The following is a 25,108-nucleotide window of genomic DNA, read 5'->3' as shown; positions in this document are numbered from 1 at the left end:
AAGATTGAGTTCAGCATTTCAGCCAGGAAAATGTGGAGAGGTCTAATTCCTGGATGTGTACAAAGTTGTTGTAGATGACCTCAAAGAATTCCTGGGAAGCAGCAAAACCTACAAAGTGGGGTTGTTGCAATTTACCCTCAGGGAGCAGATCCAGATTCTTGTGGGACATATGCTTCAACTTCAACCTGCAGAGCTAGAGCACTGAGGCAGCTGTTGAGATACCCAAGGTCATGACTCGATCTCAAACAGAATCTAAAGGAACCAGGACCAGCAACGCTCGTACCCATAAGGCAAGGCACATTTTCTCTCTAAAAACCACAAGGGGATGGAACAGCTTCTCAAGCAATGAGTCCTTGTTATTCAAATATACTTAAAATGATGCCACATAAGTAAAGCAAGGCTCAATTCCACTAAATACATTGCTTTCACCACTCCAGAGTCTCACAACAGGGACATTCTGGGCCAGATAATTCTTTGTCATGGGGGATGTCATATGAATTGGGATGTTTGACAGTATCCCAGGCCTCTCTACCCACAAGATTCTAGTAGCATACCACTCCTACAATAAGGATAACCAACAATGTCCCCAGACAATGCCTAATGTCCCCTCTGGCGGGAACGCGGTCTCCAGCTGAGAACCAATGCTGTACTCTACCAGTCCCAGTGCAATCTTCAACAATGACTCTTCTCTGACTCTCATACACAAGACAAAAAAGTAATGACCCCAACGCTGATAAATTACTACACGATAAATTAACATTTTCTTACTTTCATTTTAGTTTCTTGGCAAACAACGTAGTTATGTGGAAAGAAATAAACCAAGTCTGAGATGTTCAGACAGTATAAAAATCTCAGGGAGAGCTGGTATTAACAAAGAGCTCAAATAAAGCAATTTAACATAAAATATTACAGAAGTGGTTTGGGCAAGAGTGAGCAACTTTTTTGCACATATTTTAAAGTTAAATTTGCGGGCCGGCCCTGTGGCTTGGTGTTTAAGTGCGCGCGCTGCGATGCTGGCGGCCCGGGTTCGGATCCCGGGTGCGCATCGAGGCACCACTTCTCTGTCCATCCTGAGGCCGCGTCCCACATACAGCAACTAGAAGGGTGTGCAGCTATGACATACAACTATCTACTGGGGCTTTGGGGGCAAAAAATAAAATAAATAAAATCTTTAAAGTTAAATTTGCTCCTGTTACCTTTGATCTCTGATATTCAAGTTCCTCCAAATAGATCTACTAAGTAATTTAACATGTTTATCACATTAAAAACAAAAAAACAAGCTATGAAGCAGATGGGCTTAGATGAAGGACCCAATTAATACAGGCAGCTTTACCATCTGACACTACTTAAAAGAAGTAAATTCAAACAACTTGGTCAAACAATAAGTCTGTGCATTGTAGCTGCCATTTCTAAATAGCTTCTGAATTTAATGGCACTCTTTGAATAAAAGAAAACTGAAATACTCATTTAAAGTAGTAAATTTTCAAAAGAATATGCATCTAGTCAATGCATTTTTCCAGAATCAAACAGGAGGATGAGACAGGCGCAGCTTGGTGTCAGAGGATATGACTGAGGAGGAGGCAGAAGTTCCCAGTTCCTAACTCCAGAGATCTTTTCCAAGGCAGCCGCCAAATTAAGTTTGCAAACTTTCAAGCACAGATCTTTTGTCTGGAACAAAATTAACTGAAGAAACAGCAACCCAATTCTAAGATAAAGAGGCTTTAGAGCAAAGTTAGCTGGACACAAACTATCCCTTCAACTCACACAGCCAAAGGGAACTGGTCAGCAAGAACACAAAGGAAACCCCAAACTTAAAAATCTGATGTAATTTCGATTCTAAGAAGTACAAATAAAGCTAAGACTTCTAACAATGATTCATTCAATTTAAAGGGAGGACAAGAGGGCATTAAGTAGAACCCCTACTCCTGAGACATATAATTAGTGTGACTAAGACTGGAAGTCCCACAGATAGAAGAATCCTAATATAGGAAGAAACTCTGGTTTTGAGAATTTATCAGGTAAACAAGAAAAATTTTGAAGCAATTTCTCTGAGTAGTTATCTCTGGTTTCTCCAGAAATCATGGAAAAGAAACAAATCTATATGTGAATATAAGCATCTATAAACAAAGAAATACAACTGGATTTTCTCATTTTGCAGGGATTCTTCACCTAAGCTTCAAGGATGCCCAGAAGGTCGGGTCCGTGAATGGGCTTGAGGAGCTGTGGTGAGTGATGAAACCCTATATATTATATGTAAATCTGTGTGCAAATGCATATATGTATTTTCTCTATGGAGAGAGTCTCAAGTATGCATCAGATTATCAAAGCAGATCATAACTTAATAGAAGTTATAAAACACAAAGAGTTGAGAACTCTCCTTAGCCACTTGGCTCCTTCAATTAAAACAGGCTAACAATGACACAATTATCCAAAGTCATTCCATGTTTAAGTCCAGCCACAGGCTTGAATGCACACCCCTTCAGTTCCCACCAACTTGTAAGGCTTACCACATGGGCGACCAACCAAGTATCAAACATGTTTGTCCTAACAAAACCTATTCACATCCTCATCATGATTAAAGGGAAAAATAAGGTTAGCAATGGAAGAAATATGCTGTCCTCACCCAACGTGAATAAAGGAGTTCGGAGACTTGCTCTTTTCTTCCTTCCTTGACCAAAAAGATACACACGACCTACTGCACCCACACCTTTGTTCTGTCCAGCCGCCTGGATCTTTGAGAAAACTGACACAGGGGAGGCAAAATGTCCCATCAATCTCAGTAAAGTTAACAGCAAGTCATACCACCAATGGCCAAGGCCTCTTTCTCGACAGCAGACAGCAGCAAACAAACCTTCAAACAGCTTCCCTACTGAGAGAAGGTTCTGAGACTCATCTTCATTTATCAACTAACTTTGCTCTTTTCTAAAGGCTAAAAACCAAGTCATCCGAATTTCACACATTTCACCTTTAGAAAACGGAGTTTCAGAAATGGACAGTGAAAAGAAACTGTCAAACAAAACAAATGGCTGAAAATCATCGACTGGCATGAGTCTACTCAAACCATGTCTGTGACTTCTCCAGTTGAACAAAGATGAGAAACTTGAGCATGGATATCCACCTGCCATGCTATCTATAAAAAGATTTCCAGAGACAAAGATAGCTAGGGTACAAGTTTGATTTGCAAAACGACTGGGGGAAAACAAAGCATCTCATTAACACAAAGACCCAAAGCACAGCTATACTTTGACATCTTGAGTTTCTCTTACCTCAACAGGAAACCGCCTGCCGTTGATGCTGTGTTCAGAGCCCGCAGAGCCATTGCTATGGCCCCAGTGAAATTCCACCTTCTCGGCTTTGAATCTGCCAGGCAGGCCAGCGCCGCTGACAAAATAGTCATCTTTTAGAAGGATGGCAACTGTATAAAATGGAAGGGAAGGGAAACATAGTGAGTTTCAAAACCACAATTGAAGGATTTCTTCTGTTGCTTCTAATAAAGTTCATGATTACATGATGTGAATTATTTCCTCATGTACCTGTTAAAAAACAAGTCAAAACCACTAGTCTGAATAAATTAGCACATTCTAACTGCAGAATGCTCCCAAGTACCAACTGACTCTAAATCATGAAAATTCCCAGGGAATGGTCTCAGAATTTCTTATCCATTTCACAGACGAAAAAAAAAATGGAGACAATGAAAAACCAAGTCGCTCTGAATCAGGGTCTCCTAAATCGGCTTGATGACCAAAATTATCCGAAGAGTGAGATTTTTCTTTCTGAAGCACTGATTCCTGGGGCTGCCCCAAGACTCAAAGTCTGGAATGAGATGGGAAATATATATGATAAGCCAGATGTGGGAGGCACGTTTCTTTGATCAGAAAACGTAGGCAAGATATCGGGAAATAAAATTTGCAGGTTTTTCCAATATTAAGGCAACGACAGTGGAAAGACAGCCAGGATTGGGTATTATATTCATCATTCTTGATAACAGTGCCCAGGAAAGTGCAGTGAAAATTCTACTCATTAAGTCACTCAAATAACTGCAGATAACTAGATTTACTTTACTTGTTCTTTTAATTCCAAATATAAGAAAATTCCCCTTAGCCCATCTGAACAAACACATAAGAATGTCCATAATGTAGGGAACCTCAATCAATTCAAACTCTAATTTTCAAAAACACATTCCTCTTCCTTGAAACAGTAAAAAGAGAAATTGAGAACAAATAGCTTGGACTTATATAAGCAGAAAAGTTATTTTTCCAAAAGGAATGTAAAAAACAGATTTTATTGTATAAGGGCTACTTCCCTCCCCCCCTTTTTCTTTGTTTTCTAAAGTGAATTCATTCAGTCATTCAACAAACACTTATTGGCTGCTAAATATGTGTAAGATGCCAACCAATATACCGAATGGTTTGTTATCAAAAGCCAAGCCTGTTTTAAGCCAAGGAAAAGCTCTCGTACCCTCATTGTCTCCTCTTCCTAAAGAAATCCCAGTTCGAGCTCTAGTGAGAAATCCTGCATGAAAATTAGGTCTCCATAAAAGATAGGGACTAGACTAATGACCCATTTCTAAAACAGTGCAATTAGTTTCAGCATTTCTCTATATAAAGGAAGCATTAAAAGCAAGTGAAGGAACCCCGCTCATGTAAATCCCTTTTTATTGCATTCAAAAGGCAGTTTTTCTCCAAGTTCTGAAAAATATACAGTAAACGTTCAATTAGTGGGACAGCGAATTAAAGGATAAAATCAAGTAAAAGCAAGTGTTTCTTATGCTGCTGAAACATGCTACAGCATCGTTCCACCTTTACTGTGTGCTAGGCATGTTTTAGAACAAGGATTGGCAAACTTTCTCTATAAAGGCTGAGATAGTAAATATTGGAGGCTTTGTGAGCCCTGTGGGCCCTGCTGCAGCTACTCAACCTCATCTCGGCAGCACAGAAACAGCCCAACACTAGACGTAAAGGAAAAGGTGAGGCTATGTTCTGGTGAAACTTCACTTATCCACGCTGAAATTGGGATATAATTTTCACGTCATGGAATATTCTCCTTTTGATTTTTTTCCAACCATTAAAAAATGTAGAAACAAAGCAGGGGGAGGGGCCAGCCCCGTGGCTTAGCGGTTAAGTGCGCACACTCCGCTGCTGGCGGCCCGGGTTCGGATCCCGGGCGTGCACTGATGCACCGCTTCTCTGGCCATGCTGAGGCTGCGTCCCACATACAGCAACTAGAAGGATGTGCAACTATGACATACAACTATCTACTGGGGCTTTGGGGGGAAAATAAATAAATAAATAAATAAAATTAAAAAAAAAAAAAAAAAAAAAAAAAAGAAACAAAGCAGGGGGCTACTGAAATTTGGTGATCCCTAAAACAAAATATGATATTTTAGAAGATAAACTATTATATTAAACCAATCATACACATTTAGTTCCAAAGCCAAAATACCTATGAATTAGCTCAGTAGTGTCTTAAATACTGTTGATTACTCTCAGCCTGTTATACATTATATACATAATATTTTGTATCCAAAGGATGAACGCAAAGCATTTTGAATGCATCTGTTACGATGCACCCAGAGACTCAGCAGCATCTTATAAATATTTGATTTTACCTAAATCATTTATATCTCTGTCAGGGGTCATTTTACTTGTTTTATATGAATAATTAAAAGCATAATTAGGGAACTGTACAATCTGAAACATTAATCTCATTTTTCATTTTACAGTACTTCTCACAGCATGTTACGTGTACGTAACCCACTTAAGAAAGTGGCTTATATTTTTGTTTACATATAAAACTGGGAAGAGAGAACTTTCCCAGCTATCAAGTAACAATTTTCTGATGACCACTGATAACATGGCTCTGTTTCAAAACAAAATGGAACAAAGGTACTTAGTGCAGAACACAGAATGTACTAAGAGACATGAGCTCAGGAGATGGACAGACCTGCGTTGGAATCTCATTCTGCCACTTAACAGTAGTGTGACCTTGGGCAAGTTACCTGACTTCTGTGTACCTCAGTATTCCACCACTGTTCTTCCTACCCGGCAAGGCTGTTTTGACGACTGAAGGAAATCACACACTAAAAGCACTTAACACAGTGCCAGAAATCCAGCATGCACACACTCAGTGGCGGCTAGTGTCAAACTCATTTCTAGAGACATGGATGGAGCTCACGTGCAGCACAGAAGGGCGACCACACAGGTGTAAGGCTCCATCTTCAGAGAGAGTTCCAATTTAAAGCACTACTGCCTTTCCCACAAACTAAAAAGTGTATTGGGCAGGGACAACAGCAAGGGTAGGTGTGGCCCACATACGGGGGAGGAGATCTTAACTGTCAAGTAGACGCTTTGAGTTCACTAAAACACAAAGAAAAATATTATTTCCTTTCTTGATTTTCTTGATTATTTCTAACCCTTGGTCACCTCAACAAAAACAAAATCTCAATTTGATGCTAATATGCCCTCCTCACTACCCTGATACTCATTCATTTCCCCCTTTTACCCAAGAGGAAATATTATGCCAGACTCTAATAACTTTAGTAACTTTGATTTATTTTCATAGATCACAGACTTTTTTTTTACGTAAGTCTGTCCATGTCAAATAGCACTGGTTTTCCCATCGTGGTGTTGATAAAAAGTTTTCTTTTAAAATCAGTTCATCTATTTAAAATAAAGTTAGTTAACTGAAAGAAAAATAGTAAGTAAATAACACCACAATAATAATAAATAAATAAATGAACTTTAAATTTTAAAACAATAGCAGTAAGAGTTGAACCTGTAGAAGGTGAGAATTGGGAAGACAGCAAGCAACAGCTAAAGACTGGAGAATGATGAGATATGACAGGGAGGCGGGAAAGGTACGTGGGAGTGGACTTTCTAGAACAAATGGGAGTGGACTTTCTAAAACTCGGGCATCTGGTTGTTAAACTGCTAACATGGATTGTGACGAAATCAAAGCAGAACGATGGAGGGAGTGGAAGGAGCTGGAGGCTTCAAATTCAGGGTTTCTTAACCTAGAGACCAAAGTTCATAGCAGTAGCTGCCCATTGACTTCGGGTCTACGCCATCCTGATATAGGAAGTAAAATTCTGAGCGTGGCTGCATATATGGAGCTGGACTCTAGAGCTATTGAGTACGAAATTGAATCCTAGATCTGCCACTGTCCAGTTATGGGAAAATTATTGCACTCCTAGGTGCCTCAGTTCCTATTCTGTAAAACTGGAATAACACCACAACAACTTCACAGGTGTGTTATGAGATCACAAGGGCTGACATATGAAGACTGCTCAGAATAGTAATTCATACAGGACATCATGGCACAAAGATGGCATTATATAAGTATCATTTACAAAGGTTATTATCCCAGGGAGAGGAACCACAGCTTTCACAGATTCCTCCCATGTCTGGGGCTCCCCATAATGTAAAAATGCTGTGTACAGGGCAGGGAGAGCTAGGAGTCACACCATGAATACAGAATTAGTTTTTTCCTGAGCTTGAAGAGCAGACCAAGTACCTGGCATTCATCGTATTCTTTGCAGGACATCTACCAACTGTTTATAAATTATACTCAACATGTCTATTATAATGCTGGGCTAAACAAATGTTCACACCAAAATCTGAGTAAACAGAAGGAGGTGTCAAAAGTTAAATAAAAATGAATGGGAGGGAAAACTAGCTACTTACTGTCTTACCTCCAACCCGCCGCCCCCCACCCCCGCCATTTTTAACACTACAAGATGGAAAACACTACCATTATTGGATCTTAATAATGGGACCCCAGATCACCCACAATACCAGTGTCCATCAGGGGATGCTTTTGGGCCCCTGGTGAAAAGAGAAATGCTCTGGTCTGAAAGTCAAGACACACAAACTCTAATTCCAGCTTTCTACTAACTTCCCCGTAGGCACTGACATTCATTTTTTCAAATATTTACCAAGTAATTGCAAAGGAAGAAAAGGTAAGTAAATCAGACACAGCTCCTGCCCTCATGGAGCATATGGTCAGTGGAAAGACAGTCACCGGATGGACATTGAGGGTATAATGCAAAGTGAAATAAGTCAGAGGGAGAAGGTCAAATACCGTATGATTTCCTTCATTAAGTAGTAGATAATAACAACAATAAACAAACACATAGGGACAGAGATTGGATTGGTGGTTACCAGAGGGGAAGGGGGGAGGGAGGAGGGTGAAAGGGATAATTCGGTACATGTGTGTGGTGATGGGTTGTAATTAGTATTTGGGTGGTGAACATGATGTAATCTATGCAGAAATAGAAGTACAATGATGTACACCTGAAATTTTTACGTCATAAACCAATGTTACTGCAATAAACAAAAAATTAAAAAAAAAAAAAAAAAAGACAGTCACCAGCAACTAAACTGACCACAGAAGAACTGTGCAAGTGGGACAAGTGGTAACAAGTAAGCATAAACCCCAAACAAGAGAATGGGAGAGGGGATCAAGGACTGATGGGGATCACCTGAGATGAGAGTTAAAGGAGCTGCCTTGGGGAAGTGCTGACAAGAGGGGAGCACATCAAGGGAAAAGAAGCTCATACAAAGGCCCTGAGGTAGTGGGAATAAGTAGGAGGAAGCCAAGGTGATTGGCACCCAGACAGCAGGGTGTGACATAGAGGCTAGAAAATGAAGCAGAGACAGTGAGCAGTCTGTCTTTATCCACAAGAGAAATAGTTGAGAAAAAAAAAAAAGACTTGATATGGTTGAGAGAGAGAGACCAAGAAAGAAAGATGGCAAAATGGACAGACAGACATGATCAGATTAGGGAAATAAGAAGATTATTCTGGCAACTAAGTAAAGAAGGCCTGGGAGGAAAGCAACACTGGTTGGTAGAAACACAAGTCAGGAGGTTCCTGCAGTCGTCTAGTAGAGGGACGGTAAACATGTTGAGCTGGAGGAACCTCAGATACCCAAGAGATGTCAAGGCATGGGATCATCCTGGGTCTCGGTTAACTCACTGCTACATTGAGCGAGATGAACAAAGTGGATTAACTGACCCTTGAACTATACAAGATATGACACATGAGAGTCTAGTAGAGGGTTCTGCGACCTAAAAAAAGAAAGATGGGCTTCAGAAACGACCCTCAAAATTCAAAATTTACAAGTTGGTTTTCCATTGGTTTTCCCATTATGTAATTGGTAAATTAAGCTTCTGTCTACCCAGAAACTAGTTTCTATCACCTGAACACAGTGGCTGGGCCTGTGGGGATAAGAGAAAGGAAATGGAGCTTAGCAGACATGAAACAGAGCTTGTAGTGCCAGTGAATCAGCTCCAACTTGAATTCCAGGGTTCAGGTAAGACTAAATAGTAATAGGATGAAAGAATTCAAGAATTTGGGCCTTTGAAATAGGAAAATTTAGAAATTGAGGAGTCCAAGCACACTTAGCACGCCCCAAAAGAAGAATGGATCTTTTTAAAATTAAAATTAAATTTTCAGGGCCGCCCCGTGGCTTAGCGGTTAAGTGCGCGCGCTCCGCTACTGGCGCCGGGTTCGGATCCTGGGCGTGCACCAACGCACTGCTTGTCCAGCCATGCTGAGGCGGCGTCACACATACAGCAGCTAGAAAGATGTGCAACTATGACATACAACTATCTACTGGGGCTTTGGGGAAAAAAAGGAGGAGGATTGGCAATAGATGTTAGCACAGAGCCGGTCTTCCTCAGCAAAAAGAGGAGGATTAGCACGGATGTTAGCTCAGGGCTGATCTTCCTCACAAATAAATAAATTAATTAATTAAATTAAATTTTCTTTTTTGGGCAACCTTGAGGTAACCAGAGATGCTCCAGGGTATTACAAAGTCAGGGTTGGGCATGCCCAGTGTAAATGGTGCTGAACATCCAGATGTTTCCAAACATCTGTCTACTCGGCTGATAGCACGCTTTTAATCAGAAAGCTTGGTAGTCTCTTTGTGAGCAAAATGAGTAATTAATTAGTGACACAAATAAAAGTCAGAGCTAAAAAGATACTATGATTATAATCTAGGAATGAGGACCCCACACTGGTCTATCTTCAGTGAGCACATATATACTTATTAGGAACCATTAAGAATTTAGGTGGAAGTCGGGGGATGGTGGAATAAAAATAATTTAATGGTTTGGTATCAAGCAAATTTGCAAACTCCAAGAACACATATTTGGGGAATCATTGTATATTTCACTTGTCCAAGCCCTCCCCATAATATATCAGGGATAGATCAAGATTCTTGAAATGAGAAAATACTCACGTTTCAAAGTCAACATCAAAATCTCTACTCCATAAATACAGTAAGTAAAAACATTTTTTAAACTTTGATTCTCATCTGTGGCCAGCTATAAGGAAGGAAGACAGGAAGAAGGGAGAGAAGGGGGCCAAAGTTAGGAGCAAGGAGTGAAAACAGATAAACAGGCAAGAGACAGAGCCACTCCATAGGGGAGAGGAAATTCAAGGAGACATAATAGGACATGGGGGAGAGAAGGAAACAGCAAAAAAGTGAAAGCTTATGCGACATACATGGAGAAACACACATCAAGACCATCAACAGAATAGAAATAGAAAGAAGAGAAAGCCCAAAGTCAGAAAGATGAGAAGACAAACACACACCCAGATTTTCCTAGAACATGCTTTACCAATCTCAAGATTGCCAAAGGCTGTTCCAGGCATGTTACCCTTGGGCAACCACGCTAGTACTGGGAATCACATCTTGAGTGAGGGCTAAGTGTTCAAGCCCATGGATTTGGGAGGAAATCAAGCATGATGAGGATCGCCACTCAAAACTCTGTAAGGCGCCCATAATGGCAGTCCAGTGCTGGCTCTCAGTGAGGCTCGCAACAGTTTCTCCACCAACCTTGGGACAGAATACTGATTCTTCAGGGCAGCATGGAGGCAGAGGTCAGCTTGAGCTGTGAACTGCAGGGATCAACAGAATAAAGAGTATGTTGCAACTTCAGACACTTTCTTGGCCCTGGGGGAGCCTTCCCCTGTGGGCTAGCAAAGCGGCATGGCCACACCCTCCTCTTACACTGAACTGGGGGCACAACTGAGCTGGAGTCACATATTCAGTTAAGGGAGGAGCACGTGGAAATGACTGAGGTTGTCAAGATTTTATTTTTCTCTTTCTGCCAGACTGCAATGAGGTTGTTCTTTTCTTTAGTTTAAGTCTGTGTGTTCTTATGGTGCTACTCGACTATAAAAGTTCCAAGGGCCAGGTAAAATAAAGTAAATGCAACAGGCTCCTAATCCTTGTCTAAATTTTATGGGCTCAGCAACATACTAGGACATTCCCTGACCTGATTATCTACACCTAGTTTCCCCACCATCAATCTACCTTTATAAATCTAACAACGATTTCCTGAATCCATCTAAGACAGGCACTGCGGTATAGGCAGAAAAATAGGCAAGAATGTAGGCAAAGAAAAAATATAGTAAACCAACATAAAGTAGGAAAATGGAAGTAACATGCACTATGGCAAACGCATTTACTATTCGTTCTTGGTGTGGGATGAAAGATACAGTAGTGAAAAAAGACCAAAAAGCCCTCCAAATAGTTAAAATTCGTAGGAGACCATGGCTCATTAACATACATCAGCAAGCGCCATCTAAGTCTTAAATTCTGATCATTTAGCTAGAAGTTAATGCTAGGAACAGCAAGAATATCTTGAAATGTTCTTGATGAATGCATTATCTTTTCATTCTACAAAAATGAAAGAAAGGGAAATAACTTTAGATGAAATCAAATGAGAACTGGCACAATAGACAGTTATGGCTCCTCAGGAAGAAATAGAGAGATGCTATCTTTCTTGTAAAGATATTTTAGACAACTTTCGAGAAGTGGGCTAGGTACAAGCAAGTTGCTCTATCGATTATGCTGGATTGGATATATAGCACTCTCAGGGGGTTAAGACATATATGAACATTAAAACTGTTTTATGGGAAAGTTACTGTCTGTGGGTAATAGGCCGCTTTAAATATTAACTTTTTATATTCATATTTTAATATCCAAAAGACAGTCTATTTTACAGATAAGTGACCTGTAAATTTCTATCAGAAAAAATAAATACTCCTTCCTGAATTTATTTTGTAGAAGTACAAGATTTAAGAAAAGAGTGTTGTAGAAAAAAAATATGTTGCTTAAAAATTAATGATTACACAAAAAGAAGTTTTTTCTTCACCTAAGCATACAAGTTAGATATAAAATGAACAACTGCAACAAAGACAGATGATGTGGCTTATGATATACTGAATTTTTTTAACCAAAATTTTAATTTTTCTGATAATTGTAGACTCACATGCAGTCATAAGAAATAATACATAGGTCCTTCGTCCCCATTATCCAGTCTCCTCAAATGGTCACATCTTGCAATATAGTACAGTGATATGTATGTTTTTTTTAAATTGATATTATCCAGGTTGCCTATCAATAATATTCACTGTGGATATTATCAACCCCCACCTTTACTTTATTTAGACACACAGCACCCTGAACTGTACGTGTACTCTTGTTCAAATGGATTGATATGATCCATGCATAATAGACAAAGCAACTGAATCGCCATTTCTCCAAAATATTGGCAAATTTATGAACTCACTGGCATTTTAAGAACTACAGAATGAAAGAAGTTTCTAGGTTTGTGCTTATCAAAAAAAAGAAGAATACAGGTTGATAAACCACCATAAATTGAAACTCTTTTAAAAGAACAGAAAAACAATTCCTGTTCTTATTTAAAATTGTATACAAATGGTCGTCACTTAATTTTATTTATTTATTTATTTTTTAATAATTTTATTTATTTATTTTTCCCCCAAAGCCCCAGTAGATAGTTGTATGTCATAGCTGCACATCCTTCTAGTTGCTGTATGTGGGACGCAGCCTCAGCATGGCCGGAGAAGCAGTGTGTCGGTGTGCACCCGGGATCTGAACCCGGGCCGCCAGCAGTGGAGCACGCGTACTTAACCGCTAAGCCACGGGGTCGGCCCTCGTCACTTAATTTTAAAAACGACCCTATAGAATCATCTTAAATTATTTATGCGATATTGGCCTATCTAGTATGATGTCATGAATTTTATAGTAATAAGTACAGCTTCGGAAGTAACAATAATTTATTTCTGCTTCTCAGAAAGCCGCGCTTCTTCTGAAATTTCTGAAGACAAATGTGTTCGTATTTGGATAGCTGTGCTCTAAAATCAGGCGCATGCACTCACAGATATGCAACAAGTTGTGGATCACTCTAGGAAGTCATCAAAGTGACAGAGATTGATAATAAGCTTGTGGAAGACCAAGGTCATGAATCAACTTGCATTGAGTGAACCCTACACTCGTCTAAAACCTGTCATTGGAAATACCAAGCTGAAAGCTGTCACTGAAACGTGTTATCTTTGCAGAAGGCTGTCAAGCGTTGCAAGTCAAGTAGAAAACCCTATCAGAGAGCTCAGCAAATTGCCTTTGGCAGCCTTCCGGAATATGGCACTGAGGTGGCACTCAATTCCAAGATCTGATTACACCCAGTGTGGCAAAGCTCGCATCCACCACATTCAGATCGTCCGAGGAATATATGCCCATCGTGGTTCTCCAAACGACACTCACATTTGAAATATAAAGCAGGACCATTGGTAGACAAAATCTGAATTGTAACAATAAGCACACAATCTACACTGGGAGAGGAGAGAGATGAAGGTGAAAAGATGTGTACAAATAACATTACTGATACACGCATTTTTCCTGAGCAGCTACTCAAATGGATGAGTCAAGGTACAGGAGAGGGTAGCCTGCTGTAAGGCACAAAGGAGAACTGTTTAGGGGGACATTATGAAAAAGAGGCCAAAGCCAGGAATCACTGTGCTAAGTGAGTGGGAAGCAATTCTGTGAACAAATCAGACCAACCCAAAGCAATCAGCCATAAATAATCTCAGACAAATACTGGTTTGGAGAAAGAAAATGGATCCCCAATGTTGCACATGCAGCCAGTTAGGTTAAAGGAAAAGGCAAGTCTGTGACCCACAACATGAATGGGACCAAAAGGCTGATAGTGAAGTTATTTTAGCCCAGCATGAGGGCTTCAGGCAGCCAAGGTTCCTCAAAGGGATTACTAGAATGGTTTGTAGTGACATTCTTGGTTACAAAGGGATTATTTCAAAAGAGAGGGACAGCATTTGTTTTTAATGGATTAGTGTTATAAGAGTTCAAAAATAAGATATGAAAAATATCTTTAGCACCAACAGAACCCCAGGTAGCACTAGGCAAAGATGTAATCTAACACCCATAACACCCGGTGTTTATTTTCAGATCAGACAAGGGGGCAAAGTAAGGCATTCTCTACTTCCATGAACAATCTATAACTGATAGTTGCACAATAGTGATTAAGAAGGAGGCAGCTCTTTGCATTAGCAATAGTGAAAATATGATGCATCATATTCACAAATCCCAAATGAAAAGTGAGATGGGTAAAAGGAAGCAGGAGGATGGAATTGCTGCCCTGATATACAAAGGGAAGAGACAGTGTTCATCTGCACTCTAATACAATAAGAAATATTAACAAAGCAAAATCTCAAGGAGGATAAGAATTTTATTTCCATTTGTGCATTTGGCACAGTGCTGTACAACAGAACTTTCTGCTATGATAGAGTGTTCTTCATCTGTGCTGCGCAATATGGTAGCTACTAGCCATATGTGGCTACCGAGCACTTGAAATGTGGCTAGTATAATATTACCCAAAGCAATCTATAGATTCAATGCAATCCCTATCAAAATTCCAATGGCATTTTTCACAGAAATAGTAAAAACAATCCTAAAATTCCTATGGAACCACAGAAGACCCCAAATAGCCAAAGCAACCCTGAGAAAGAAGAACAAAGCTGGAAACATTTTATTTCCTGATTTCAAACTATACTACAAAGCTATAGTAATCAAAACAGTACGATATTGGCATAAAAACAGACACACAGACCAATGGAATGGAATCTAGAACCCAGACATAAACTCACACATAAACAATCATCAACTAATATTTGACAAGGGAGCCAATAACATGCAATGCAATGGATAGTCTCTCCAATAAACGGTACTGAGAAAACTGGATATTCACATGCAAAAGAATGAAATTGGATCCCTACCTTACACCACTCACAAAAGTTAACTTGAAATGGATTAAAGATTTAAATGTAAGACCTAAAACCGTGAAACTCCTAGAAGAAAACATAGGGAAAAAGCTCCTCGACATTGGTTTTAGCAATTATTTTTTCGATATGACAACAAAATCACAAGCAACAAAAGCAAAAAGAAAAACTGGGACCACATCAAACTAAAAGCTTCTTTCTGCACACCAAAAGAAATAATCAACAAAATGAAAAGGCAACCTATTGAATGGGAGAAAATATTTGCAAACCATATATCAAGTAAGGGTTTAATATCCAAAATATATAAAGAACTCACGCAACTCAAATGCAAAAAAAACACAAAATCTGATGGAAAATTGAGTAAAGTACCACAGACATTTTTCCAAATAAGAAATACAAATGGCTACCAGGTACGTGGAAGGTGCTCACCATCACTAATCATCGGGGAAATGCAAATCAAAATCACAATGAGACATCACCTCACACCTGTTAGAATGGTTATCATCAAAAAGACAAGCGATAAAAAGTATTGGAAAGAATGTGGAGAAAAGGGAACCCTTGTGCACTGTTGGTGGGTATGTAAATTGATACAGCCACCATGGAAAACAGTATGGAGATTCCTGAAAAAACTGAAAATTGAAGCCTGCGCAGGTCCCAACCTGTCCATGGTTTGGGGCTGCTATCTGCCTCATACAGCAAAGTAGAGGATTTGTCTTCTAGGAAGACAAAGTCGTCTTTCCTGAAAAATCCTCCTACACAGTTGGCTTTGGCATCCTCCAGGAATAGGAGCGCAGGGATTGAAGCCTCATAGGTTGGGGTTTTCAGCTGAGGCAGAGAGGGGACAGTGGTTATAACCAGAAAGTCCAGAGTGGGGTGCAGTTACCTCTAGAACTCATCACTGTTAACCCAGACTGGGCTTCATGACGGTCACAAAAGTGGATTCCTTAGTAATAAAATCATACACTTTCCAAAAAGAACCCAAAAAAACCTAAAAAATAGAACTACCATATGATCCAGCAATCCCACTTGTGGGTATATACCCAAAGGAAATGAAATCACTATCTTGAGGAGATATATGTATTCCCATGTTCATTGCAGCATTATACACAACAGCCAAGACACAGAAACAACCTAAGTGTCCATCTATGGATGAATGGTTAAAGAAAATGTTATACACGCACACACACACACACACATATTATTCAGACATAAAAAAGAAGGAAATCCTGCCATTTGTGACAACATAGATGGACCTTGAGGGCATTATGCTAAGTGAAATAAGTCAGACAGAGAAAGTGTATGTTCTCACTTATAAATGGAATCTAAAAAAGCTGAACTTACAGAAACAGAGTAGAAGGATGCTTACCAAGGGCTGGAGGGTAGGGTAAATGAGGAAAAGTTGGTCAAACAGCACAAATTTCCAGTTATAAAATGAATAAGTTCAACTATAGAGTATTATATACTTCAAAGTTGCTAAGAAATTATGTCTTAAATGTTCTCACCACAAAAAAAAAAAAAAAAATCACTATGTGCGGTGATGGATGTGTTGTGGTAATCATTTCACTCTACAGTCATGTGTCGCTTAACAACCGGAATACATTCTAAGAAATGTGTGATTAGGCGATTTTGTCATTGTGCAAACATCCTAGAGTGTACTTACACAAACCTAGATGGTACAGCCTACTACACACCTAGGCTATATGGTACTCATCTTATGCGACCACCATCGTATATTTGGTCTGTCATTGACTGAAATGTTGTTATATAGCACATGACTATATGTATGTGTATTGAATAATCACATTGCAAACCTTAAATTTATATAATGCTATATGTCAATTATATCTCAATAAAGCTGGAAATAAATAAAGTCAAGTGATTCCCCCAAATAAAACCCCACAAAAATCTGAATGTGTGTCTTCTCTGCTTTCAAACATTACAGATAGACAACCTAACAAAATGGAAAAAAAAGATACATGACTAGTGCAACTGAGGGACTGAATTTTACTCTTACTTAATTTTAATTAATTAACATTTCAATTTAAATAGCCACACATGGCTAGTAGCCACCATATTGGACAGAGCAGATTTCTGAGAGTCCATTCTGTACACTTTACATATATTGACTCATTTAATCCTTACAACCCTATGAGGTTGATACAATTCTATTATCCACATTTATCATATTCTTAAAATCCCAGGCACAGAGTGGTTAAGTAATTTGCACAAAATCACACAGCCAGTTAAGCAAGTGGCTGGTTCTCAAACCAAGGGCCGATTCCAAAGCTCTCACTCAGCTATACGTTCTCTATAGCAACGTGCACTACTCAAGAAGCAAGTCATGATTAAGGTAAATACCAGAGACAACCAGAAATATTCCACGTTGATTTGCAGGCAGGTAAAGAAGACACAGTCTACCTGTTTTCCCTGTGTTTTTCATCCAGGTTTTGTTAGAAGACTCGTTGTCGAAGCCATCAAGTTGCAGCTCCTGATACTCTTCACCGACACGTGCATGGTGGTCTAAAATGTCAATCGGAGACTGGTGACGGCCTCCGCAGCTGACACTCGACGTGACCCAGTGCTCAGGACCATAGGCGCCTGTTAAAAGAGAACAACACTTCAATCCTCATGGCTCAAGGGTCAGGGATGGAACAAATCAGACGTAGGAAGCCAAGCACTGCATCTCCCAAGGTACATCGTCCTTCATGTCTCCACTCCAAAGAGGGCAGTGTATTGAAAACAATAGATTCAAGCCATTTGCTTGATACAGCAAGAAGATGTAAGGAAAGATATGTTACTTAAGATATTCTTGCTTCCTGCTTTGTAATTAAACATTTGTTAACTTTACCTGTAATCAGATTAAGGGAGCTGAGCAGAAGGGCTGTCAGAGTTGTTCACATTTTTAAAAATTTTTAAATAAGTTTCCTAAAATAAGCAGAGCGTTTATTCAGAAGACAATATCTTAATCAATGTAGCATGTTTTGCTATTGTGAACAGTATATGAAACACAACTTTTCTTCTTAGCTCCTAGCAGTTTGCGAACAGGAAAAGAAAACAAGAAAAAATTAAAAGCAACACAACAGTGGATGAGAGTCATTACCAATAATGTAGGGAATGAGGCAGGGTTTTCCTATGGCTAATTGTGAAAGATTTTCTATTTGGCCAGAGTTTGTACACTTGTGTGTTAAGGCACTTGCTTCTCCTTCAAAAACCCTCTCTGTCATAGGAGATGAGGGTATAAAGCCAACTTCAGATTGGACTCAGCTCTCATATAAATAAAGATGTTTTTAATATGCCACAAAATTAAAGGAAGAGAATACAACTATTATGCATAATCCTAATGGGTACCAATCAGGCACAGGTAGAGAAAACACACTGCATATCCTTCTCTGCCCTATTCGGAAATAAAATATTCTGAGGGTGATGTCTATTAAGTTGATAACAAGCTCTGAGATTTTTCTGCGCCCCTCCTTTAACCTTCTTGACATAACAAGGCAGAAGTAGCCTGTTGAAAAGAAGCATCCTTTGCTAGAAAGATTAAAATTAATCTCTTTTTGAGAATTAGTTATAGAATAAGTCTAAACTTTATAATTTTTAGAAGCTAAAACTTAGGCTTCCCAATCAATAAAGTGTAGTGTATGTATATACATACATATACATATACATGTACTCCTAGGTTTTTTAGGTTTAAATTTCTAGATGAATAGCCAAAATGATTTTAGGTGACCAACCTACCCATCAGCCAGTATTTTTGTGCCTCACTCTATACCTAGCCTTGTATAATGGAGGAAACAAGGAAACCATAAGGCAAGTCTCCCTAGCATTGAATAAGAGCCCACAGTGGTGCCCAACCCACCATCACACACTCATTTGCCATGGATTTCTCCATTCCTGTAAGTCTGATGCAGCTCACAGCTGATATAAACAACGGTACCATGAAAAAAGGGACAAACAGAAAATCTTTTCGGTCATGATAATGGAAGCTTCATGGCTGCAAGAGCAATTGATGTAGCTCCCTAAAAATGATTCATATGCTTGCTATCTGGCAAATAACTTGGCCTCTCTTTATGGCTAGGTCATTTTCCCTAATCCTCATCCCAAACAGTAAGATAAAAGAGACTATCAGAAAGAACATGTTCACTGATTGGCAAAGGTTTAGCAGCCTCACGGCACTTTTCAAAATCATTTACAAGTGCTATCATACTTTCTAGAAGAAGTTAACATCACCATTTTCTTTACTGTAGGAATCCAACTAAGGTAGGAAAAGTCAAGGGCTTTTCACTCACGTTGTTTCACTTCTTGGTCAAATTCCCTAAAACTGTGACGAGTCATAAAGGAACAGAGTGTGCATCTGCATATATTTTAGCCAAATTTAATTTTCATCTTGCATCAATACATTTGAAGAAAAAAACAAGGGAAAGGAGACGTAAGGAGTACTCCCAATTATCCTGTCCACTCTTTAAATTTTCTTCCAGATGCCAAAAGAATCCACTGAAAAATTGAGTAAAGTGATTGTTGATATATTTGATGCTGACCAAAATGTAAATTCTGATTAGCTACAATTGGGCCTGTTACGTTGGACTTATGGAAACCAATGTTTCCATAGGCAACAAACATAATGTTGCCTTTTAGAAACTCACTAGTACAATAAAATTTAACTCAATGGAAAAAAAATGCATGGTAAAATAAATCCAAACATGTATGACTCCAAAGAAATACGACTGCAAGCTATCATTTCTAAAAACACATAGACACCTGATAATTATCCTACTAATAAAAAAAATACTCCGTAACCTCCGAAAAATACTTGCCATTCACATAATTTCTCATAACCTTCCAGACATGTGTGAAATATAATTTAGCACTCTATAAAAATATAATCAGGGTTCGTGCCACTGGGATTCATTTATTCACTGGTAACAATCTAAAGATTTAAGCTGACTACACGCTTGCTTTCACACTTCCACCCAACACACATTCAAGTGCAATTTTAATTGAAACTGATCTTCCACTTCAGATTTTAAATTAATTCTTCTTTGGAGTGGTTTCATGCTCCAGACTCCATTGCCTTGCAAAAACCCCTGTGTCATTAGTGGAGGAAATAGCACACTTTTTCCAGGCTTGCAGGTATTGATCACCCATTCTCTCGTGGAAGCACCATCACCATTCCACACTATATAAATCTCTTCAGTGTTAAGACACTTTATAAAGGACTGAGAATTATATCATTAATCATTTGCAGTTGCACAAGTCTCACAGTATTGAATGCTTTGTTTTTCAGAACTTTGAATAAACGCTTTTAAGTAAAAAACATGACACTAAATAAAAACTGTAGTTAAACCTACTTTTGGGGGAAAAAAAAACCAAATCAGTAAAAAGCCTTCCTCTCTCAGGTATGACATTACCCATCTAAAATAAGAAGGAAAAGTCATTTACACTTTAGTATCCTCTTATTGACTTTTTCTTAGAATGCGTAGGATATTTGCATTTTGGCAGCACTCATTTTGAACAGCACACCAGCTCAGGCATGTCAACTTAATATACAAGGCTATGTTCTCCAAAGGCGAGGGGTGGGGCGAGGGGGTAGAAACCACAGGGTAGTTCGGTCTGCCGAAAGTAATTTCCTGTTCACTTGTTGAGAGACTTGTAGGAATGAGATCTTGATGGAGACATACTGCCAACATATCAGTACCAAGGGAATCTAACAGTTGAGATTTGAGTTTCTCACTCAACCTATGATGGAAAAAAAGTATTTTCTTTTTAATGAACGCATCTGAAACCCCAGGCTAAAGGTTTGATCTCAGTGTAAATATCCCCTCATGAGGGAGGTTTCTGTGAAGAATGCACAGGGGTTCTGTACTATCCTGACAACGGGTCCTTGGTTTCCTTCTGACATCTTATCACTCTTTTAATTTATAGCTTATTCCTTAATGTCTGTCTTCCCCATCTAGGTGGTTACTTTATGAGAACAGGGTTCCTTCTCCGTCTTCTTCAAGTTTATTCCAATGCCTAGCACAGGGACCTACTTACAGTGAGTCCCTAATATATATTTTTTTGCACAAGTAAATAAATTGGAAGGTGAGATGAAAGAGTTGCATAGTTCTGTCCTCTAATGACACCACAGCATGTTCTCTGTGCATTATTTTGGTTTTAATTTTATACTTCTATCTGCTGGCTTCTTACTAAGTCTTCCTCACTCTCTAGGCCTCGAGAGTCAGGATGTCAACTTCAGAGTAAACGCTCCCTCTTTTCTTCATGTATATGTTAAATTAGTCTGTATGGTGAGAAGGTAAGATAAGCAGCAAATATGTGATGTGCATGATGGAATCTGTGTGCAAATGTAACAAGCCCACCAAAGGCAACTGGTTTTTAAAAGAATCTTTTCCTTTGCTGAGATAGAACCTTTGCTTTGGATGGCTTTTGTGAAGCACTATTAATTTTAAGGCTCTCGTATTCTTTCCATGCTTTAACAGAGTCCTCTAAGCAAAGAAGGTCAATCAAGGAGGAAAATTAGTTTGTTTGGTTTTTTTTAAAGATTTTATTTACATATTTTTTCCCTCAAAGCCCCAGTAGATAGTTGTATGTCATAGCTGCACATCCTTCCAGTTGCTGTATGTGGGACACGGCCCCAGCATGGCGGGAGAAGCGGTGCGTCGGTGCGCGCCCGGGATCCGAACCCGGGCCGCCAGCAGCAGAGCGCGCTCACTTAACTGCTAAGCCATGGGGCCGGCCCAAGAAAATTAGTTTTTTTAATCAATCCATCACTGTAGTCATTTAAATATTGACTCAACGCTTGCTCAGTACCAGGCACAGTGCTGAGAAATGGGTGCTAGTGGGCAGAGCTGCCCCAGTTCCCTTGGGGTTTCCTTGGGAAACTTAAGCTGCCTGTGGCTCAGCCTTCTTATCTGTACAATGGGGAGAATTACTAGTATCCATGTGAAAAGGCAGTTGTGAAAATTATATGAGAGAATCCATGTAAAGTACTTAGAACATTGTCAAAGAAAAACTCTGTAAGTGTTGGCTGCTATGATTCTTGCCGTCGTTCTTGTGTTATAAAATGTGCAGCAAGCCCTTGAGAACCTGACTATATAATGGAGGAAATAATGGTGCCTGTAGTGCAACCAAGGGCTCAGGTAGGTATACTAAGAGAGAGAGTGAGGGGCTCTCACTTCCCTGATGACAGGACTTACAGAGGAGGTGACATTTGAGTGGAGCCACACCCTGAAGTGCTGTGAAGTTTACTAAATGCTTCTCACTTGGGCAGAGGACAAGAGTCAAAAGTATAGTTGACCCCTACTGAAGGTGAAGCTTAATCCCAGCACAGCTGGATTTAGTGACTAGCTTCCAAAGAATAAAGTGAGGAAAGGGAAAAATAGCAACTTCCCAGTGGAGAAGCCTGGTAAATACCACCCTAACTAAGTGGCAAAGGTTACCATCACCTACGATATCATGGATTATCATGAACATCCTGATAGGATATGATAAGAGGGGGGCATCACCTCTGTGGGATTCTTTCTAAAAATTCATAACCTTAGTCTCATCATGAGGAAAAATCAGACAAATCCAAACCGAGGAACGTTCTACAAAATACTTGGCCAGTACTCCTCAAAAATGTCAAGGTGAAAAAAAAAAAAACAAGGAGAGACTAAAAAACTGTCACAGACCAAAGAAGACTAAGAAATCAAGACAAAAAACACAATGTGGTATTCTAGACTGAATGGTACAGTCAAACATGGAAATTAGTAGGAAAACTCAGGATAAAGTTTGGAGTTCAGTGAATAGTCAAACACCCATGTTTGTTTTCTGGTTGAATCTTGTGGGAAGGGTCATTCTTTTGTGGTTACTCTGACAACAAAATGAAGACATATACACACACAGCACAGAAGCCAAATAAAATCTAAGTTTTATGAAATGGGTTACATTTTAATATCCAGATTTTACTGAATTTACTGTTCTATATTTGGAGGCAAGTCTATGGCCTAACAGATGAAGGAGATGGGCATTGATTTATATTTATAGCTAATGCTGGGATTGTTGTCATATCCTTTTGCATAAAAGGAATTTGCACAGAGCAAAGCCAAAGGAAAAGAGAGGCTGGCCTAAAGAAAACACAGCAAGCTTGTAGGTGATATTTCATTATTTGAGGATATATAAAAACCTTATAAAGTTGAAGAAATTCACCTTTAAAAATTACAGTTAAGGAACAACATTATTAGCTTAATTTATGGCTCACGTGTGCATTGAAAGAATCCACTTCTACCTCCTTGGTGTACCATTAACAAGTCACTGTATTTTTCTCATTTTGAGATGCAACAATTCAGTGGACTAGCATCAGGAAGACATATTTCCACAGTAGGGTGAATAAATCACACAATTGGAGAGTAACTCCAATGGGCCTGTTTCAGGCAGACAGAATTCCCTACGTGGAAATAACGGCAAATACTGTAAATCTGGGCTCACATCTGAGATCCTGCTTGATGTTCAGTGTTTCTCTAAGGCAGATTTAACCCAAAGAATTTGGTTGACATGCACAAATTGTGAACCAAGACTAGTTATTTTGTTAAAGGACAATCAAAGAAAAATCGGAGAGAAACATCTCAATGTTGCCCTCCACCTCCAGCAATACGACTTGAAAAGTCCAAATATGAACAAATATAACCAGTTAGCAACAAGACTTTGTCAGAATTTAAGTAACGGCCTCACATCAATATAGTTTGCTATTATTACCTGGCCTGAGAAAAAGGGATAAAAGTGCTATTTTTAGAGGATTTATAAATCATACTTTTGTCTTTAAGAAAGGAATTTCAAATATGTGGTCTATGATTTGTGTTCTAAACAACGATTTCTTTAAATACATAAGAGGTTCTTTGCAGAAAATAAGCATACACCTTGAATTTATTTTACCATAATATATCCAAATAATGGCTTCTATTCACTAATGAAAAGCCATTAAAAATAATGAATTCTGTCTAAATCTAATTAAAAACAAAACTAATGTACATGTTATGTGCTGTTTCTAGTCAAATATGCTTATTAATGCCTCCCTCAAGGAACTTATATTAAAAGTATTACCTGGATTCAGGGTTATTACCTGGAATCTTGTTGTATACTTTTAACCAACAGCAACAATCCAAAAATATGTGTACACGTTCTTTACCTAATATTATAATTAATGTTTTTTCTCCCAAATCTAAAACACATCTTTAAACTATTCCATTTTTTAATTAAAAAGCTTTATGGGATTTAGCTTACGATTCTTTGGCACTCTCCACTATTGGTAGCTTAATAAATTTTTGTGCATTTATTGTTGTATGCATGAAAAATAGAAAAAGTTACCTTTTGAATTTATTGTTGTATATATGAAAAAAGGAAAAAGTGATAAAAAGCATTCATATTGCTGATCTCCAATGTTTTCATTTTATTCACGTATAGTTATGAAGTTGTTCAATATTGTTGATAGGAATATTCTAATTTTTAAGCCAGTTTAGAAAACATAAATTTACCTTCCAGATAATAAAATAGGCTGGTAAATTTTTTGTTTTCAAATTTTAGGTGTAAAAACTTCATTCCTCCATTTCACATCAATGGTACATTTTAAGGTAACATCAATAACTAACCATAATACCAGAAATAATACCGACAGTAACACCAGAAATGGGAACTACTTTGTTCATTTTTAATACCAACAATTCCCAGGTTCTCTATCTTAGGACGGGATGTTAAAACTAATTTCAGGTAAAATATGAAACAGCACAAATTTCTAAATTGGTGGTCCCAGATTCTAATCTTGATGCTGATGGTCTCTCTGGAGCCTATTTTACTGTTCTGGAAAATGAGGGTATTACCAAAAGTGAAGATGCCAATAATGAGTACCTAGGAGTTCTCAGCCACAGACCTCCAGGCTGAGTAGAGGCTCAAAAGGATTGATTCATTGATTAATTGATTAGTGATGTCTGCATGGGTGTGTGAGATGACAGTAGTAAAGCATGCACCGTGAGCATA

At 38.8% G+C, this 25,108-nt stretch overlaps 1 protein-coding gene across 5 annotated transcripts in view; it reads right to left on the bottom strand.

Moving 5' to 3' along the window:
• The window catches only part of PTPRG (protein tyrosine phosphatase receptor type G), a 687,787-nt gene that overhangs the window by 277,181 nt on the left and 385,498 nt on the right, over window positions 1–25,108 (bottom strand). For all 5 annotated transcript variants that reach the window (XM_014793421.2, XM_087431273.1, XM_004419875.3 and 2 more), the window contains 2 exons: window positions 17,525–17,704; window positions 3,267–3,415 (listed from right to left, as the gene is read on the bottom strand). In XM_014793421.2, the coding sequence (XP_014648907.1) occupies window positions 3,267–3,415; window positions 17,525–17,704 (329 nt within the window). The remainder of the gene's footprint in view (window positions 1–3,266; window positions 3,416–17,524; window positions 17,705–25,108) is intronic.

The sequence above is a fragment of the Ceratotherium simum genome, chromosome 5, assembly GCF_057802395.1.
Source record: "Ceratotherium simum simum isolate JZ-2026a chromosome 5, ASM5780239v1, whole genome shotgun sequence".
Taxonomy (NCBI): Eukaryota; Metazoa; Chordata; class Mammalia; order Perissodactyla; family Rhinocerotidae; genus Ceratotherium; species Ceratotherium simum.
Note: the sequence above shows the minus strand (reverse complement) of the source record. Positions and strands in the feature narration are given on the sequence as shown.